The sequence below is a fragment of the Onychostoma macrolepis genome, chromosome 23 (genome assembly GCF_012432095.1).
Source record: "Onychostoma macrolepis isolate SWU-2019 chromosome 23, ASM1243209v1, whole genome shotgun sequence".
Taxonomy (NCBI): domain Eukaryota; kingdom Metazoa; phylum Chordata; class Actinopteri; order Cypriniformes; family Cyprinidae; genus Onychostoma; species Onychostoma macrolepis.
The window spans coordinates 4,669,395-4,691,031 of NC_081177.1; the positions used below are offsets into that span (position 1 = coordinate 4,669,395).

Here is a 21,637-nt window from a genome sequence, read left to right on the forward strand (position 1 = left end):
ACAATAATCAAGATAGAAATATTTATTTCATAAATTAAGTTCAAAATCATCACAGTAACATGAAAATGTAAAATAATGACTGAAATAAATTAGAAATTGGGAGATACAAACAGTAGAAATTAAAAAGATAAAAAAAGTCAAAATTACGACAGCCATAACTGAGGTAAAAAGTCTAAATTATGGCAAAAAGTAGAAAAGGAGATCAAAAGTCAAAGTTATGACATAAAAAGCAGACCAAATGGGAAAAAGCAGAAATTAGGAGATTAAAATTATGATATTATGATACACAAATTCGAAATTCTGACATAAAAGTAGAATTTAGGACATAAAAATTCAAAATTATGACAAAATTGAAATTATATCATGAAAAGCAGGAGGAGATAAAATTAGGAGATAAAAAGTAAAAAATTAATGACATTAAGTCAATTATATAAAAACTTAAAATTACAACAAAAATAGATAAAAAGTCAAATAAAATGCAGAAATAGAGTTAAAAAGTCAAATTATGACAATCGATAAAAGTCAAAATTGTGATATAAATAGCAATTAGGCGATAAAAAGTAAAAAATTATGATACTGTATATGAAGTCATAATTATGAGATAAGAAGTCAAATAAAAATTTGAAATATAGATCAACAGGCAAAATTATGATAGTCCTAATGAGATAAAAAGTCGTAATTATAACATAAATAGAAATTAGAAGATAAAAGCAGAAATTATGACATATGAAGTAATAAATATCAGATTAAAAAGCCAAATAAAAATTAGAACTATACAGATAAACAGTCAAAATTATGATCGTCCTTATGAGATTAATAAAAGTGGTAATTGCATAGAAATTAGGAGATAAAAAGTCATAATTACAGCATAAAATGTAGAAAGTATGACAAACAAATATAATAATTGTCAGATAAGTCTAATTAAAGTAGAAATAAAGTCAACTCAAATTAGTCATTATAGAATAAAAAGACATAACTGCGACAATAAAGCAAAACCTCATAATACACAACAATCAAGACAACAATATTTACTTCTATTTCTTTATTTCAACAAAACAAGAGGCTACATACATTTAAGAAAGATTGCTTTGCAAAAACATCAAATGGCTCATAGCATCATAAACCAAACCCAGTTCAATATTAACAAGAAGACATTTGTACAATATAAAACCTCTGTAATCTCAAAATAATCTGTGAAAGTCGGACAGAAAGAAAACAATTCAGTAGAAAGATAAGAGTTTGGTTTCTGTGTCTGTAGTGATTAGTCAATGTGCGTATCTCTGGTTAGGTTAGTATTCTGAGAGAAAATGGACTGTTAAACGGTCGCCGCGTTTGTTTGACCTGCAAACATTTTTCAGTGAACACCTGAGGGACAAGAAACATGACGTTACTGCGAGTCGATGAGGTTTTTTGGTAGAATCCTAACAACTTCAGACCTCGAACGTTCTTTGAAAAACATCAACTTCCTATGGATTTTGTCTTGTTAAAAGAACAACTAGAAGTTCCCTCGTGAAGAAACCTGAAGAAACACTAAAGAGGAGGTATATCAGGAACTATATCCATCAATAAAGAGATCACGTGCGATAAATGCAAAGACATTTACTTTTACTATAATAAATGAAGATTGCTCTGCAACTTGTTAATACAAAAACCAACATAACAGTGAAATGCAAAGTCTGTTTGAGATGCTACGGATAAAAGTACTGCCACTGAAAAGATGCGAACGGCATAAGTTCGAACTAAATGCGACGCACGATAGTGAGGAAAAGTGAGGTAGAAACACTGAGTATGTAAACCAAAACACTGAATAGAAATGATTTCTAACTAACAGAAGGAAAACTATTTCTCGCTGGCTTTACCTGGTACAAATGTCCAGTTCACAGGAAAAAATAGTGACTAGCTTCTAATTGCGACCTTTTATGTAGGTATTTTAAGTAGTTCACCTTAAAAATCGACCTTTCCAGATGTACAGTAGATGAGCTTGTTTCTTCATGGGAACAGATTTGGAGAAATGCTCTGCAGTGAATGGGTGCCGTCAGAATGAGAGTCCAAACAGCTGATAAAAACATCACAATAATCCACACCACTCCAGTCTGACGGCACCCATTCACTGCAGAAGATCTACTGCTGAGAGAGTGATGCAATGCTAGATGAAGAAACAAACTCATCTATATCTTGGATGGCCTGAAAGTGAGTACATTTTCGGCAAAACTATTCTTTCAACCTTGAATGTGAGTACAATTAACATGCATCTTTAAATTTAAAGCAAATACTGAAGACATTTTTTTTCACAAAGGTCTGTATCTGAGATCTGGCAGAGCTCTAAAGTATGTGGTAGTGTGTTTGGGTCAAACAGAACTGAAGAGAATTCAAGCTACAGTGACTCAACGGCACCCATAGAAACAGAATCATGCAACATTCCGTTTGGAATCACACGATGTGAGGCGCTACATTTCAAACAATTCAAACTGGTCCATTCCAACCGAACCAAAACACTCCAGACAATGTGAATGTAACGCCCGTTTTAAAGCTTTTTTTGATGTGAAGAGCCAAAAGGAAATCAGACATTTTGCTACAACAATGTGAAGTCAGATGAAAACCAAGGCTAACGACAACAAAACTCATTTGATCCCTCACCAAATTAATATTTACACAACGTCAACAGTCGAGCCTGCATAGAAAATCAAATAATCTCCTGTTCAACGGCATTGGTGCAAATAATAGTCTGCTTTTTGTTTATACCCGATCTATATCTAGACAAAGTGGCTAAAAATGGGATGATTTGGACTAAAGAAAATTAAGTTATTTGACAAAACTTGTAAATGCATCACAGGATCTTGTCAAAGGAATATTATAAATATATATATATATATATATAATGCTTGAGAGAACTGTAATCTTAAACCAAAATGGTGACATTTCAAATAAAAAAAAATTTAAATTTAAAATGAGAACCAATCCAAACACTTTCTAAAAATGTAAAAATAAGGCACAAAGGGTGTGTGTGTGTTTTTTTTTTTTTTTTAAAGAGGTGCTGTTTTTAGGGTCAGAAACATTCACACCTACAGGAGAGACGGGTCACTATGCACCCAGTCATTCACATTATATCGTTCACAGTATGTGATTGTGAGTTTTATAATAACTTCCTTCTCTGTTGTTCTGTGAATATTTTAGAGCATTGAACAACATTCGCTCGATCCTAGTGCTGCATTACGAACATCTAACTATTTACATCTGTACTGTCTGGTAAACGTTAGGTAGTTTTCACAGAGGTGCAGACGGGATATGTTTGTTTGAGGACATAGTGCAACGTGTGTGTCTAAATCTGGTCCAAAACAACAGCACAATCACAGCAGAGCACGAGAGGGACGTGAAAACATTGCTGGTGAGATCTGAGCAGGAAAACGCACGGTCAGTTTGGAAGACTTGCATGAGGATCTGGAGTAGAAAATGAGCGTGTTAATAAAATAGCATTTCCTTGTGAGGGGGTTTAAATATAGATATCAAGTCATTTAATTTCACTTCTGCTTTTTGGAAACGGTCACAAAATGAAATTCACAGTTCCTGGATCCGCTGTCCCTTTTCATTTCCATCGCTGGGCAAACCTGTAGAGAGAGAAAAACAAAACGGTTACTCAACCATACTCTCATTTTCATCAAATATCAAACCTGCTTTGGTGAATGAAATTATGATGAAAAAACAAAAATGAAATTATGGCATACCAAGTCATAATTCTAACACAAAAAACCTAAATTATGACAGAAAAAGTAGAAATTAGGAGATAAAAAGTCGGAATAGTTTAATGTCATGTAATGTCATAATTTTGACTTTATCTAATAACTATGACTTTTTAGGGTGCAATTATTTCATAGTATCCCATAACTTCAACTTAATAAATGTACCAAATTGTTTGCAAGTATTATTTAGTAATCACACAATTTCATATTTTTATCTCACAATTATGCATTTTATATCTCATAATTGACTTTCTATCTCATAATTTTAAATTTGTATGTCATAATTTGGTTGCAATTATTACTTACAATCTCATAAGATGTCATAATTATGACCTCCATATCTCATAATTGCTACTTGTCTTAATTATGACTTTCACATCTCATAACTATGACTTTTTGTCATAATTATGACTTTTTAGATTGTAATTATTACTTAGCATCTCAATTTTGATTTATGTCATAATTTTGACTTTATCATAATTTAACCCTTTCAGTCAAAATCTTTTATTTCAAGTAATTATTATTTGGTATCTCATAAATTTGACTTTTTATGTCATAATTATGTGGCCTTTTATCTCCTTTATCATAATTGCATTGTAACTTTTCATGTCATAATTTCTACTTTTTAGGCCAAAATCATTACTTAGTATCTCACTATTTTGGCTTTTTATGTCAAGTTGTAATTATTACTTAGCATCATAATTTCAATTAAGTCAAAAATAGTATTTTTTAACTTGTATTTATCATCTAGTATCTCATTATTTCACCTTTTTATGTCATAATTATGACTTTTCATATTTATCCCATAATTTTAACTTTTTATGTGATCATTTCTACTTTTTAGACCATAATTATTACTTAGCATCTCATTATTTTGGCTTTTTATTTCATACTTTCATATCTCATAACTGTGGCTTTTAGTCATAATTATGACTAAAATGACTTGGTATTACTTGGCATCTCATAATTTTGAATTGTGTCATAATTTAGAATTCAGACAGAGGTGAACTGTGGTTATTGATCGCAGCGGTTCAGCAGACAGCTGATATCTGAGCTGAACACAATAACATGGAGGTGTTGACGGATGTGTGATCTGAGTCAGCAGCTGTGGTAAAGTACATGTGGGCTTCCTTCCAAACATCACGTGGAAACTTCTTCTTCACCACAGAACAAACCTGAGAGTGTTTCTCTGATGGAGACTATGATATTTCTAATTTAGATATTCTACTCAAGCGCACTATAATCACAGACTGCATGGCTTGTTGTTCTGTTGTATTTGTAATCGCACGTCCATGTGTCGGACAGCTGGCCAGTAGATGATTTACTGATGCAACATGGTGTCGTCCAAGCTGTTCCTGCATCAGATCCGATTTCATCCCCAGCCAACTATGGCTGCAAGCAATCAATAATGCCGTCTGTCCAATTGTTTTTCTGAGTTTGACCTGATCAAATGTACTTTACAGTGAGATTTTTCACAAAAGGACTACATAAACAAAATTGGGTAAATAGACACCTTTAGCCTGTATTCTGAGACACACTGAAAAGAATCGGTGTACAGTTTTCACACAGAAGTTGATACACTGAAAAAATATATATTATAAAAAAATTATACATTTTACAAGAAATTACGTCCTCAGTCTTTCTACTCCCCATAATTTAATGTGAAATAATAATTAAATAAAAAATTAAGCATTAAATGTATTATTTACTTAAAAAAATAAATGAATAGAAAAATATATACATGAAATTATGAAACATTCTAAACCATTATTGATATGAATGAATATCATTTACATAATGTTACCCACTACATTGTGGTGTCAATTACATAGTTCTTAAATAGTTTTAAAAATAACTATAAATAAAATATTAATAAAATAATAATAATGCAAATACATTAAAATATGTTTTAAAAGTATGAAACATAATACAATTAAATAAATAAATAATTTAAAAAGAAATATATAAAAATAATATTTAAAATGTCACAAATAATTATATATATATATATATATATATATATATATATATATATATATATATATATATATATATATATATTTGATACAGATTTTTAGTTTCACATCTTATATTAGGCCTTTAATTTAATAGTATGAAATGTTTTTTTTTTTTCTTGAAATAAAATGAAATTTTATACATTAACTTAATATGATAGATTAAACCAAAAAAAAAAAAAAAAAAAGACTTTTCACAACAGTTTAAAAGGAAAAAAGCAGCCTCTGATCGGAAAAGTGTGCTAAATAAATGGAAAAACAGCATGCTTTTCTACAATTATCAGCTAAATGTTATTCCTGCTTACATAACAGTCTATAAACATTCGCTCCTCCCCAACAATCCTGGAAAACACTCCTAAACCAGCCCCAGCTTTTCCAACGGACCCTGAATCTCCACAACGCAAACAAACAATGCTTGCTTTTATGAGCTTCAACAAGAAATGAGCTTTGAAAAGAGACAAATGCTCTGTTAAAATCTGACAGATATTGGTAATCTAGAGGGGATCGTGCGTTTGCGGTCGCCGCCCCTAAATTATGGAACAGCTTGCAGCTTTATATTAGGGATGTACCGACACTTGGTCAGTTTAAGAGCCATTTAAAAACATACCTTTTTATGATAGCGTTCGATCTAAGATAAGTGCGAAGGTTGCTAGTGTTATATATGGTTTTTCTGATCTTATTTAAAATGTATTATGATTGTTTTAAGGTCTCTGCTATATTATTCATTTAGATGGATATGATCCCTTTTAAATGTTGTCTCCTGTTCATTGTGTTACTGTTTGTACAGCACTATGGTCAACCTTGTTGTTTTATTCAGTGCTTTAGAAATAAACTTGAATTTGAATTTGAATTTGAATTTGGTGTCTGTGAATGATCTGAGCACAGAAATAGTTGTGTCTGGGAATACTGACTTCTAAAACCACTTTATCCATTCAGTGATTTACTTGCCACAATAATGTAATGTATTTGAATTATCTTCATTTAAGGCTTTACTTTGCAAATATTTAGATAGAGATTTTTTTTTTCAAAATAATACATTTAAATATAAATAAATGGTATTAACATAATAAATAAATTAATAATAATATAAGCTAAATAATAATAATAATAATACATTAAATACATAAATAAATAAAAAGAAACAATAAAGATTATTAATATTATAAAACATTAAAAAGTATCATAAAAATAACATTACATATGAAACAATAAATAAATAAAATAATAAAGATAATAAAATTACAAATAAATAACAATTAATAAAATAATTATATAAAATTATGAAACATCACACATTAATGTAACATTACATGTACATTTCATTAATGTAGTGTGAATTAGTGTTATTAAGTTATTAAATAGTATTAAAATTATTATTATTAGTTATTAGTTAACTAATTAGTTAACTAGTTAATTATTATTATTAGTAGTAGTTCAATAAAATAAAATATTAAAAATAAAAGTATTAAGAATAACGCTAAAATATATAAATAAACAAACAAAGTATTAAAATGAAAGTTAAAATAGATCAAATTAATTACACAATTAGGAAACATTATAAAACATTATTATTGATAAGGAGGAATATAATTGACATACTCTTACACATAATATGTATTTTCATTCTTGTGGTGTAAATTACTGAAAGTGTGATTATTTTATTAAAAAGGAGAAACAATATCATTAGTGCTATATTTCAAATGTTTTTATTTTATTTGTAGATTTAAACGATTCAGCACATTTATGATCCTCCGATGTGAGTACTGTACTCAGTAACACAGATGCAGCATATGCAGTATATAAACAGTAGCAATTGAGGTGCTGCAGGCTGGCAGGCAAAGAACAAAATGTTCTGAACGTGAGCAGAGACAACTCAAGAGTCTCACAGGCTGTTGTGTGGGGTCAGGGAGGGCTTCTGGGCACAGCTGCAATCAGCTCCTCGTCCCAGGCTAAAAGTCTAAGGGAACGAAAAGCGCTCGGGGTGTCAATACGCAAAATACCCCTAAAACGCCCCTGTGAGACAAACAGCCAGACTCGCGGCTCACTCCCAGCCAGCTTGTTTTGACGGATGGCTGCTTCCATTCAGGCCGTCCGGGAGAGGAGGGAGGGTTTGGACCCAGGCGGTTGCATAACTGCTCTATATGCTCGCTGAAAGAATGACGCATGAGTCACGTATATACGGCCCGTGCACACGACGCTCAACCCATCTGACATCAAATAAGCCGCCGTCACTGCATTTCACTGGAGATGCGTGCTAGTCTGAGCGAGTCATTGTTTTTGTATGTTCTCGCCTCGGGACACCAACCCAGCGAGTTTTGATTAAAATTGTGCTATAAAGCCTCTTCTAAAATACATTTAATTTCCTCTGGCCTTTTCAGTTGAATCTCATCCAATGCAAAATCCTTAAAAGAATGCAATAAACTCTGCGGGAACGCCATTCCTGTATTACTGATGTTGTATAACAATTGGTTCTTATACCCAAAACATGAAGCACCTGGTTTCGCAACATAAGGAGTCAATATATATATATATATATATATATATATATATAATGTGACGGATCAGTGGCCCTCCCCTCATTATCATCACCACCCCGCCCCTTATTCGCCGCCTTCACCAGGCTCCCGACTGGAGTGGGTGGATGAGAGGAGGGGCGGATCAACGCTGGCTGGCGGCGTGTGATGAGGCACAGCTGGACTGAATGAAGCCTCATCACCGCTGTTAAATGCCCAGCGCCTCCTCGAGAGACCGGTCTCTTCCCCGCATGCACGCTGGTGACCTCGTGGGTCCAGGAAGGGTGCGAGGGACATCGCGCCACCGAAGACGTGAGCTGCCGAACCCGCGGTCCGGACGAAAGCCGCACCAGACACGGCCGCCGGACCAGGATGTCGGGCCGCAAGTCCTGCCAAAGGCCGTGGACGACGGTAAGAGCCGCCGCTGTGATGAAGCCGCCGCCCGCGCCTGACCCGAGTGGGAGCGCCAGGCGGCCGCCGGACTCCGCCTTCCTGGACCCTTCCTTGGAACACTGCCTCCTGCACAAGCCCCGCAGCACCACGAGGACACCAGACCCCCTGTTTATTTTGGACACTTCTTCCCTGGACACTTTATTTTGTTAATAAAAGCCTCTCCGAGGCCTGACGCCACACCCACTGTGTCTGTCGCTGGCTCCTCCCGTCACAGTGGTGGAGAATGCGGCAAGGCGGAGCCTAGACAGCGCAGTTGGGCAACACCTGAAGACGCCATCCCTCTCGCCCGCAGAAGTTCGTGGAGAAGCGCTGGGACGGAGAAACGACGGAGACGGCCTCCCAACCACCAAAGGGGTAAGTGACGCTTCCCACTTGTCATCTTACCCTGTGGTTGGTTGAGGCTGTCGACTAATACCGGTTTCTCTGTCCCTGTTCCGCGCGGTGCGAGAGGGAGGATCGCCGAGAGGAATCCCTGCCCCGCCCACTCCGACCGTATGGAGCCTGGTTGAGGAAGCGGCGACCGATGATGGGATGTCGCTGGGGAATGTGACGGATCAGTGGCCCTCCCCTCATTATCATCACCACCCCGTCCCTTATTCGCCGCCTTCACCAGGCTCCCGACTGGAGTGGGTGGATGAGAGGAGGGGCGGATCAACGCTGGCTGGCGGCGTGTGATGAGGCACAGCTGGACTGAATGAAGCCTCATCACCGCTGTTAAATGCCCAGCGCCTCCTCGAGAGACCGGTCTCTTCCCCGCATGCACGCTGGTGACCTCGTGGGTCCAGGAAGGGTGCGAGGGACATCGCGCCACCGAAGACGTGAGCTGCCGAACCCGCGGTCCGGACGAAAGCCGCACCAGACACGGCCGCCGGACCAGGATGTCGGGCCGCATAAGTCCTGCCAAAGGCCGTGGACGACGGTAAGAGCCGCCGCTGTGATGAAGCCGCCGCCCGCGCCTGACCCGAGTGGGAGCGCCAGGCGGCCGCCGGACTCCGCCTTCCTGGACCCTTCCTTGGAACACTGCCTCCTGCACAAGCCCCGCAGCACCACGAGGACACCAGACCCCCTGTTTATTTTGGACACTTCTTCCCTGGACACTTTATTTTGTTAATAAAAGCCTCCGAGGCCTGACGCCACACCCACTGTGTCTGTCGCTGGCTCCTCCCGTCACAGTGGTGGAGAATGCGGCAAGGCGGAGCCTAGACAGCGCAGTTGGGCAACACCTGAAGACGCCATCCCTCTCGCCCGCAGAAGTTCGTGGAGAAGCGCTGGGACGGAGAAACGACGGAGACGGCCTCCCAACCACCAAAGGGGTAAGTGACGCTTCCCACTTGTCATCTTACCCTGTGGTTGGTTGAGGCTGTCGACTAATACCGGTTTCTCTGTCCCTGTTCCGCAGAGGGAGGATCGCCGAGAGGAATCCCTGCCCCGCCCACTCCGACCGTATGGAGCCTGGTTGAGGAAGGTAGCACTCCTGCGGCGGCGACCGATGATGGGATGTCGCTGGGGAATGTGACGGATCAGTGGCCCTCCCCTCATTATCATCACCACCCCGCCCCTTATTCGCCGCCTTCACCAGGCTCCCGACTGGAGTGGGTGGATGAGAGGAGGGGCGGATCAACGCTGGCTGGCGGCGGTGATGAGGCACAGCTGGACTGAATGAAGCCTCATCACCGCTGTTAAATGCCCAGCGCCTCCTCGAGAGACCGGTCTCTTCCCCGCATGCACGCTGGTGACCTCGTGGGTCCAGGAAGGGTGCGAGGGACATCGCGCCACCGAAGACGTGAGCTGCCGAACCCGCGGTCCGGACGAAAGCCGCACCAGACACGGCCGCCGGACCAGGATGTCGGGCCGCATAAGTCCTGCCAAAGGCCGTGGACGACGTAAGAGCCGCCGCTGTGATGAAGCCGCCGCCCGCGCCTGACCCGAGTGGGAGCGCCAGGCGGCCGCCGGACTCCGCCTTCCTGACCCTTCCTTGGAACACTGCCCTCTGCACAAGCCCCGCAGCACCACGAGGACACCAGACCCCCTGTTTATTTTGGACACTTCTTCCCTGGACACTTTATTTTGTTAATAAAAGCCTCTCCGAGGCCTGACGCCACACCCACTGTGTCTGTCGTTGGCTCCTCCGTCACAATATATATATATATAGACTTAGAGTGGCACTTTGTGAGTTACAGCCATGCAAACTTTGGTGTAAAAAATAAATAAAAATATTAAAAATAAAAGTATTAAGAATAACGCTAAAATATATAAATAAACAAACAAAGTATTAAAATGAAAGTTAAAATAGATCAAATTAATTACACAATTAGGAAACATTATAAAACATTATTATTGATAAGGAGGAATATAATTGACATACTCTTACACATAATATGTATTTTCATTCTTGTGGTGTAAATTACTGAAAGTGTGATTATTTTATTAAAAAAGGAGAAACAATATCATTAGTGCTATATTTCAAATGTTTTTATTTTATTTGTAGATTTAAACGATTCAGCACATTTATGATCCTCCGATGTGAGTACTGTACTCAGTAACACAGATGCAGCATATGCAGTATATAAACAGTAGCAATTGAGGTGCTGCAGGCTGGCAGGCAAAGAACAAAATGTTCTGAACGTGAGCAGAGACAACTCAAGAGTCTCACAGGCTGTTGTGTGGGGTCAGGGAGGGCTTCTGGGCACAGCTGCAATCAGCTCCTCGTCCCAGGCTAAAAGTCTAAGGGAACGAAAAGCGCTCGGGGTGTCAATACGCAAAAATACCCCCTAAAACGCCCCCTGTGAGACAAACAGCCAGACTCGCGGCTCACTCCCAGCCAGCTTGTTTTGACGGATGGCTGCTTCCATTCAGGCCGTCCGGGAGAGGAGGGAGGGTTTGGACCCAGGCGGGTTGCATAACTGCTCTATATGCTCGCTGAAAGAATGACGCATGAGTCACGTATATACGGCCCGTGCACACGACGCTCAACCCATCTGACATCAAATAAGCCGCCGTCACTGCATTTCACTGGAGATGCGTGCTAGTCTGAGCGAGTCATTGTTTTTGTATGTTCTCGCCTCGGGACACCAACCCAGCGAGTTTTGATTAAAATTGTGCTATAAAGCCGCTTCTAAAATACATTTAATTTCCTCTGGCCTTTTCAGTTGAATCTCATCCAATGCAAAATCCTTAAAAGAATGCAATAAACTCTGCGGAACGCCATTCCTGTATTACTGATGTTGTATAACAATTGGTTCTTATACCCAAAACATGAAGCACCTGGTTTCGCAACATAAGGAGTCAATATATATATATAATGTGACGGATCAGTGGCCCTCCCCTCATTATCATCACCACCCCGTCCCTTATTCGCCGCCTTCACCAGGCTCCCGACTGGAGTGGGTGGATGAGAGGAGGGGCGGATCAACGCTGGCTGGCGGCGTGTGATGAGGCACAGCTGACTGAATGAAGCCTCATCACCGCCGCTGTTAAATGCCCAGCGCCTCCTCGAGAGACCGGTCTCTTCCCCGCATGCACGCTGGTGACCTCGTGGGTCCAGGAAGGGTGCGAGAGGGAGGATCGCCGAGAGGAATCCTGCCCCGCCCACTCCGACCGTATGGAGCCTGGTTGAGGAAGGTAGCACTCCTGCGGCGGCGACCGATGATGGGATGTCGCTGGGGAATGTGACGGATCAGTGGCCCTCCCCTCATTATCATCACCACCCCGCCCCTTATTCGCCGCCTTCACCAGGCTCCCGACTGGAGTGGGTGGATGAGAGGAGGGGCGGATCAACGCTGGCTGGCGGCGGTGATGAGGCACAGCTGGACTGAATGAAGCCTCATCACCGCTGTTAAATGCCCAGCGCCTCCTCGAGAGACCGGTCTCTTCCCCGCATGCACGCTGGTGACCTCGTGGGTCCAGGAAGGGTGCGAGGGACATCGCGCCACCGAAGACGTGAGCTGCCGAACCCGCGGTCCGGACGAAAGCCGCACCAGACACGGCCGCCGGACCAGGATGTCGGGCCGCATAAGTCCTGCCAAAGGCCGTGGACGACGGTAAGAGCCGCCGCTGTGATGAAGCCGCCGCCTCGCGCCTGACCCGAGTGGGAGCGCCAGGCGGCCGCCGGACTCCGCCTTCCTGACCCTTCCTTGGAACACTGCCCTCTGCACAAGCCCCGCAGCACCACGAGGACACCAGACCCCCTGTTTATTTTGGACACTTCTTCCCTGGACACTTTATTTTGTTAATAAAAGCCTCTCCGAGGCCTGACGCCACACCCACTGTGTCTGTCGTTGGCTCCTCCGTCACAATATATATATATATAGACTTAGAGTGGCACTTTGTCCATTCAGTGAATTACTTGCCACAATAATGTATTATATTTTGTTTTATTTAAATATATTTAAACTTTAAATAAAAAATATTGAAATATTATAAAATATAAATATTTTAAAAACCATGATATATATGGATACTACATTTTGATTAATCAAAATATTCATATATTATTTAATTTAATTAAAATGTATAAATGTCTGACAGCCCTAAATTTTAATAAGAGGACAAACATACAGCTATAATTAATACTGAAGCGTAAATATTGCTGATTTACCAAAATTATTTTACAGATTTACTGATACTAATTATTACTGATTTAGCAAATTTATAATATTACAACATGAAAAATAAATAAATAAATACATATATATATATATATATATAAAACACATTATAAAAATGGTGAAATTAAATATTATTAATATGAAACATTTACATAATATTACAGATTATATTTATATCATCGTGGCGTGAATTACTGTGTGAAATATAAAAGTGTGAATATATTTACTTAAAAAAAGTGTTAAATTAAACCTGTATAAACAGAGCTTCAGTATTATTTACATACAAAAGCTAAAGTAGCTTCTAAAATGCAATTAATTTCCCGTGGCCTATTCAGTTGAATCCCATCCAATGCAAAACCCATAAAAGAATGCAATAAACTGATGTTGTATAACCTTTGGTTCCTAGCCAAAACATGCAGCACCTGGTTGGGAGTATGTCGTGTATTAAACTCTGACGCTATCGCCTCTGGCTGAGTGCACTCTGCTGCTAAAAAGGTGTCGGATCTTGTTAATCAGATCACTCATGGAGCTCAGGGTGTGGCGTCAGAAAACTAAACAGGCCTGTGAGTTGAGCGATGGGTAGGGCACGGCGGCCTCGCAGGGTACATGCTGCCCCTGAGGCCAAATACATGCGTTTGATCCGAGAAATACAAAGCAGCAGGAACGATGAGAAATTCTTGAATAGTAGAAGAACTCATCATCAGAATTCAAGATCGGCCTAGCTTGGATTCAAATCAATTTGGCACCTTAGAGTACTTTAACACATAAATAAATTTACGGAACTAAAGGCTGCCAATAGAGTGCTGAAGACATGACATAATTTGTGGACCTATTTTTCTATGCAATTGTTTTGATAGAGAGAAACAAGATACATTTCTAGTTTCAATATTATTTGTTCTTCAGATATTCCTCTTTAAATACAATAAGTATCAACTGTATGCAATGTGACCCACATTTGGTTTTTGACCAATGAATACGTGTACAATTGAACAATTTACTCTTAGAGCCATATTGAGATGCCAATATCTCTGGAACTGAACCATATAGGACCTTAAAAATAAGGATACCAAAATAAAAGTTTGTTAAAAAGCAAAATCTAAAAGGATATTAAGATATATTTAATACTTTGTGAGTTACAGCCATGCAAACTTTGGTGTAAAAAAAATAAAATAAAACTTAAAAAGTGCTTTTTCCCCATTTTTGAACCATCACCATTGGCATATAATGCAACAAAGATTGATAAAGTAAACTAATTTTACTAATAGACCTACCGATCTCTGTGTAAATATAAAATAATGATTCTGCCATCTTTCTAAAGTTTTTCCCAATGTAATTTGTTTCCAAATCGCAGGTGAAATTTGTCATTTTGGTGTTTCTCTACAAAATAGTGGATTACTCTAGTAAATATACATCTATGACATTAAATATGTTGGCTTTTATCACTATTCATGTTTGTCTTCAGAAAAAATATTAGCAAAACTAAAAATATGAGTCAGGGAAGTTTCTGAAATTTGTTTGATTTGACATGAAATTACTATATATATATATGAGAATATATCATCACATCAGCACTGTATATGCTTAATGCATTTCAACAACCCAAGAGGACTTGTTTTAATGTATTATTGGATCTAAACCAGAGGTTGCGTTAGACTTTAACGTTTTGACGGACAGGGTCATAAAAATTCAGTCATAATCTATTATTACCTGCCATTTTAATTTTCATATTTTAATTATAACAACACATTTAATTGCTAGTATTTTTGTTCACATTTTCATTTTTAATAATGAAGCTACAGGACGATCATAAAGGCTTATGCATTTATTTATTTATGAAGAGAACGGGTGAACAGAGATGTTCAACACCGCACACAGCAGTGACAATAGAGGCCACTAAAAACAACAAAATATGCTATGGATGGGTAAAACAAAAAATTTTTAATAAAATTTTTAATAAAATTCTCATTTTTATGAGCCAATATCAATTCTTAAGTCCAATCAATGCTGTTCTCATTCAGTAAATCACAATAGGCTACGTTTTGTGCGTTGATACTTTTGATATTAAACAAAGTCTCAGATTTAGGATATTCAAGAAATATAAACCGTTTTGGCGCTCTTTAATGTGGCTTGATAGATCGCTGTAGACATCTCAGATCAAGCGAAGCGGCAGCGCAAAGAGCTTTCTCTTTACTAGTGGGTACTCGCCTGTGTGTAATCAAACACATAGCAAAAGACTCATGACAGTTTTATTTTTGTTCTGGAGCTGATGTTCCCACGCTCTGCTGCCTCACTTTAGCGCACTCGCCACCGACTGGACAGGGGTGAGAATTACAGTTACAAATTACAAAAGATCACCCTCAGTGTAATCTGTCAAAGTGACGGACGGCCTTCAGATTTTTCCGTCACTGCTAAAAAAAATTCTGTCAATGACGGAGTATTTTCAGTTAAAGCGAACTCTGATCTAAACTGCACTCTTGACTGCTACTCTTGAAGATTTTGGTCTGAGGTGAACAAAAATGGTGAATACAGCATCTAAAAGAAACCAAGAAATTGCAACCCACCTGAAAAATTTGCGTGCTCGTTTCGGCCAATGGGTTCAGCTTACGCCGCACATGTGACTTGGTCCATTCTAACCTCCAACTGAGATGCGTCAGGCCGGTCCTGCGGGTTGACCGCCAACATGTCCTGCAGAAGCCGCTTGATGCCTTCAGACATGATGCTCCGCGTCTTCTGTGGGATGTTCAGGACCATCTTTGGGTTCTCCAGCAGGGCCTCGCCCACCGGGACGATCTCGGTCCCCTGGCGGATGTACGTGCCGAGGAGCTCTCGCTTGGACTCGGCGTCGATGAAAGTGATCCGCTCGATCATGGCCCAAATGATGATGCCGAGTGCGAAAATGTCTGCTTTGGCGGTGTAGTGGCCCTCCCACACCTCCGGCGCCATGTAGAAGTCGGAGCCACACGCTGACGACAGCCAGAATTTGTTAATGTTCACCATGTTTTTGTTCACCTGGTTGTTGCCTTCGCTCTCCATGCAGCTGAGTCCCGCACAAACCTTGCTGAGGCCGAAGTCGGCGACCTTGATGACTGGATCGCCGGATTTCTGCGAGATGAGAATGTTGTCTGGTTTGAGGTCCCGGTGAACGATGTTGTTTTTATGGAGGAAGGCCACAGCGCTGGTCATCTGCTTCATGAAACTACGGTTGGTCCGAGGATCAGGCCGCCGCGAGAGGATATACTGGTTGAGGTCACCGCCGTCGCAGAACTCCATAACAAACCAAAGATAACATGGTTCCTCTGGGTAACCCAAGATACGTTCACCTGAAATGATAGTAGAATGTGGTTAGCGACTCTTCTGCTCACCAAGGCTGCATTTATTTGATTAAAAATGCAGTAAAATCAGTAATATTGTGAAATATAATTACAATTTAAAATAACTGTTTTCCATTTGAATATATTGTAAAATGTAATTTATTCCTGCGATCAAAGCTGAATTTTCAGCATCATTACTCCAGTCTTCAGTGTCACATCATCCTTCAGAAATCATTTTAATATGCTGATTTGTTGCTCAAGAAACATTTCTGATTATTATCAGTCAGTCAATTATTATGTTAGTCAAAATTGAAAGCAGTTTCCGAGACGGAACAAAGATTACAAAGACAATAATGTGCACCAATTTATCATTTAAAATAAGATTAGAAATGTGTATAAAAAAATAAATATGGTTAATAATAGCATCCAACATATAGCATCTAATATGTTTTATTTTTTGGTACTCTTGGCTTTTTTAAATGTAAAAACCCAACTTATTACTTATTTTTATTATATTTTTTTTATATCGGAGGACAACAATGTTTTCCAATTGATCCATTTTTGTTAAAAGGAAAATGTCAGAACCAGTGTTATTTTAATATCACTGTACTATAGTTTTTATTAAGTATATTTTTATTTATTTTTATATTTAACTATTTTATTATTTATTACTGTATTTTGATTACATTTTTTATATTATCCTTATTCCTTTTAATTTTACTTAAAGTTTTAGTAATTGTGTTGTGTGTTTTTATATCTCAATTAGTTTTTTTTTTTTTTTTTATGTCTGTGTAATTTGTATTTTTTATTTTTATTTCAGTTTTAGTTATTTTAGTATATCAAGTTAAACTAAATAAAAGTGAGTAATGCTGCCTTGGCAAGTAGGACAGTTAAATTTGAAATATATATATATATTGTAGTTTATTTCAAGTAATGATTTTTTTATGGCTTTATTCTTAATTAACTTTAATAACCCTAGTTAGAACTAGCATTTGAGGTTAGTGTAAACCACTGGTGGCAGATCAAACCCACTCCATAATCTTCTCATGTGCTTCATTGAGTTATTTGTGCTGAGTCAGATGAAATGGCTATAACTATATAACTGATAAGCCGCTGTTTCGGACTCATTAACAAGCAGACATGGTTGTGTTTGATTAAACCCAGTCCTGTTCAAACTACAGCAGCTTTACTGTTCATACTCTGAGCCTTAGAACTAAAGTGTTGGTTTAGCCAACTCAGACAGGCTATCAAAACACCAAACACATCAGACTTTAGCTGAACACAGATTTCCGCTGAGCGGCACGTTTGGAGGCTTTCCAAAGAGCACTGTATGAGAGTAAACCCTGATAATCTGTCTGCGTTCTGTGATAACGAACATAGCTTAACTTCAGGAAACAAGAGTTAGGAAAATGCATGGAGAACAGGTGGACTCTGACCCATACAAATGCTGTAAAAACGTATAAACACTAGGGAACGCGCATCTCCCATAATCCTAAAAAAAGCATATGTAGGTCATGAAGCTGCAAACTTCCAACTGGGGTTATTAAACATTTTGACATTTGTCGCCATATACATTTAAGACAAAAATTAAAAACCCACAGGAAAAATTACAATTGTATTAGGAAGCATTAACAAAAAGCATGGACAAAAAAGCCCCAGAGAACTGAAGAAAAGGTAATAAATAATTTAAATTATTTATTTATTTTAAATAAAAACAAACGATCAAAATAAAACAATTACAAATCAATAAATACTTTAATTAGTTTGTTCTGTTATAAAAATTAAATCTTTAAAAAATGCAATACTTCATGTCAAAACTATGTTCAGGGTTCACATGACCATCGACATTTTGGGGAATTTTAAAAATGACAATTTCCAGGACTCAAAAAAAAAAAAAAAATTATATGAAGTAATAAAATCTTTTAAAAATCATTGCCAATTTATATTTTTCTATTTATGTACCACTCTATAAAAATAAATATTTGCTAAAATTGTTGCTAAAATTGTTGTTGTTTTTTTGTTTTTTGCAATGACTAAAAAATTAATCCTTAATGAACTCTGAACATGTGAATGTGTTGTAAAATTATTAAAATATTATAAACTTTCAGGGGGTACTTCAAGTAAATATTTTAGGTTAAAGGGGTTTGACTGGCAAAGTAGTGAGCTGTAAATATGTTTACTGGCAAAAATGACCTACTGTATGATTACAGGTCACAAATGCAGAATGACTGGTCTGTAATAAACAAAATCTTACAAATTCATGGAAAAATTTGGACATTTCATACTGCAGAGTTAATGCACCACCCTGTAACATTTTTTTTGTTGTTTTTTTGATGCAATGATTTAAAAATGAATCTTGATCCTGTAAATGTCTGTACATCAACTCTGCACAATGACAGTATATTAATAAATCTACTAGAAAAATAAAGCAAAAGTGACTCAAATTGCAAACAGTGATCAAGAAGAAATATTTTAGGTCAAAGAGTTTGGCTGGCAATAAAAAAAGGAATTCTTGTGAAAAACTAAGTGGTGTTTGTGTTTATTAGCCAAATGACCTACTGATCACAAACACAAAAAACTGGCCTGAAATTCTGAAATTCCCAAACTCATACAAACATATATTTGTAGAACAACATTAAACAACCCAAAATGCATCAGCAAAAACATTTATATTCGAATCATTTCTAAACAAGCCTGTCGCGTGTGGATTAGTTTTTCCATTGTGGCCGAGGCCACTAAATGGTGACACTTACATAACAGCAGTCAGCACAAAATAGATCCTGCTACTGCTGAGCACAACCACAAATATAGCACTCACACGACACCACAAACACGCAACCTCTACACAACAAACCACAAAATGCCAACGTGCCATTTGAAAAATTATACACATTGTGTGAATATATTTCTTTTTTGTGAATATATTCACAAATCCCATTTAAAACCATTTTTGATTGAGTACGGCATGTCAGACTGCAGTATGTGTAAATAATTCATGTCAAAACTATATTCAGGGTTCACATGTGCATGGAAATAGCAGAAAAAAATATGATTTCCAGGCCTACTACAATACAAAGTAATCCAATTTTAACAACCAATAAAAATTTATATTTCCAATTTCCATTTTGAAGTTATGCACCACTCTTAAACACCTAATGAGCTCAAATTGAACTTCTGAGATTGCAATGACTTAAAAATGTCTTCAAAAGTACTTGTATTCTGCTCAATGACAGTAGAGTTTAATCTAATCTGATTTTAACAACAAGCCAACAAATGACACGAAAATGACAATATTATTAAATCTACTGGAAAAAGTGACTCAAACTTTAAAAACTGCAAACAAAGACTAGCAGAGGTGAACATCCAAACTGGCCTATATGGGAGTGAAGGGGTTAATGCATGATGGGCGCTAGAACATGATGTTCCCTCACGCACAGAAAGCCTTCTCTTCCTACTTAGTGCACGTTTAATGACATGCATTTAAGATGCACAATAACATGCATGCGTTACATTAAAATCGTGCAATTTATCATGTTTACAAAGTTGCATTGCTTTTTATGCATCTCAGAATGCATACGTACTACAACACAAAACAATCCACTTTGACACAGAAAAATAAATCAGATATCGATCAATATCAGTTCACATCATAACTTATGCGTTCAATGCAAACGCTCTACGGTTCTTTACCTTTGAGTGAAGTTTCCACTAATCTCAAATACTGCTTGTTTCGTTTGTTCCCATGGCTCATTTTCTGTGCCATCCCGTTTTTTTGCAGCACGCACTCCTCCAGTTGCACCACATTCTCGTGCTTCTTCTCCAGGCTCGCCAGGGCCCAGAACTCCGCCAGCGCCAGCTCCACTTTCTCTGGCGCGTCGCAGCGGAGCTTCTTCACCGCCAACCGAGCTCCGGACCTGCGGGCGATGGCCTCGTACACCACACCGTAGCTCCCGCGACCCACCTCCCGGATCAAGCTATACCTGGGCGTCTTGAGGAACATCGCGGGATGGAGACTGTCACGCTTGAGGAATCCCGTGGAGAAACAGTCCTCCTCCTCCATGAGCTCCTCATCATCCTCGTTGGTCTCCACAGGCAGCGGGCGCAGAACTTTACTGGCATCCCGTCTCATGCTGGCGCTAGGCGGCTTGGCTCGCTTGCAGCTCCGCCGGAGGCGCGTTAATCTCCCCTGTGTGCCGTTGCGCAGCTCCATGAGTTTATTACCCCCTGTGTTAACATATGTTTCGGGGCAATAATCCTATTTTTCATAACGTCCCTGAAAAGCTGCGGGAGTTGTCGCTTTTGGGGAAACTCGACAGGTTTGTTTGGGTGTTTTTTGTCACTTCCTCCATCAAACGTATCTGACTGACATAAACAATAATAACATCAACTGGAGAGAGCGCGGAGGGGGCGTGGCAACAGCGGCCTGTTCCATTTCATTCATAAGACGGGGGAGGCGTGTCACAAATGCGACCTATTTTTAAGCTTTTTTCCCTAGTTTAAACACCATTTAAGCGATTTATTCGCACAATGTGTATTTAAATATACGAATACAAAATGTAATAATATTTAGGGTGGGGTTTTTTTCCATCTCTCCCCCCCCCAATATTTATAAATTTCGTAAGAAGTTAATCCTTCCATCATGCACGAGCCAAGTGTGAACCTGGACCACAAATACAGTCATGTAACACAGGTATATTGTAACAGTAGCCAAAAATACACTGTATGGGTCAAAATGATCGATTTTTCTTTTATGCCACAAATCATTAGGATATTAAGTAAAGATCATGTTCCATGAAGATATTTTGTACATTTCCCACCGTAAATATAAGAACACTTTTGGTTTAGTAGCCTAATATGCATGGCTAAGAACTTCATCTGGACAACTTTAAAGGCGATTTTCAAAATATTTAGATTTTTTTGGAAACCCTCAGCTTCCAGATCTTCAAATAGTTGTATCTCAGCCAAATATTGTGATATCCTAACAATGGAAAGCTTATTTAT

At 38.6% G+C, this 21,637-nt stretch overlaps 1 protein-coding gene and 1 long non-coding RNA gene across 2 annotated transcripts; one reads left to right on the top strand and one right to left on the bottom strand.

Annotated features, from left to right (window-relative positions):
* The first annotated feature begins 788 nt into the window (after positions 1-788).
* On the top strand, positions 789-3,608 carry LOC131532413 (uncharacterized). The gene is made up of 2 exons (XR_009268892.1): positions 789-2,034; positions 2,137-3,608. It is a non-coding gene; the product is annotated as an uncharacterized LOC131532413 (long non-coding RNA).
* stk35 (serine/threonine kinase 35) lies at positions 3,038-21,043 on the bottom strand. The gene is made up of 3 exons (XM_058764040.1): positions 20,327-21,043; positions 15,887-16,645; positions 3,038-3,605 (listed from the first exon to the last, which is right to left on the bottom strand). The coding sequence occupies exons 1-2, from the start codon at positions 20,844-20,846 to the stop codon at positions 15,927-15,929; spliced, it is 1,239 nt and encodes a 412-aa protein (XP_058620023.1). The 5' UTR covers positions 20,847-21,043; the 3' UTR covers positions 3,038-3,605; positions 15,887-15,926.
* Between the last annotated feature and the right edge of the window lie 594 nt (positions 21,044-21,637).

Bases quoted from the DNA above. Each gene is read 5' to 3' on its own strand.
- stk35 (XM_058764040.1), bottom strand. From the start codon at position 20,846: ATGGAGCTGCGCAACGGCACACAGGGGAGATTAACGCGCCTCCGGCGG. The intron at 16,646-20,326 runs GTAAAGAACCGT...CTATCATTTCAG, and splicing joins AGTGGAAACTTCACTCAAAG to GTGAACGTATCTTGGGTTAC.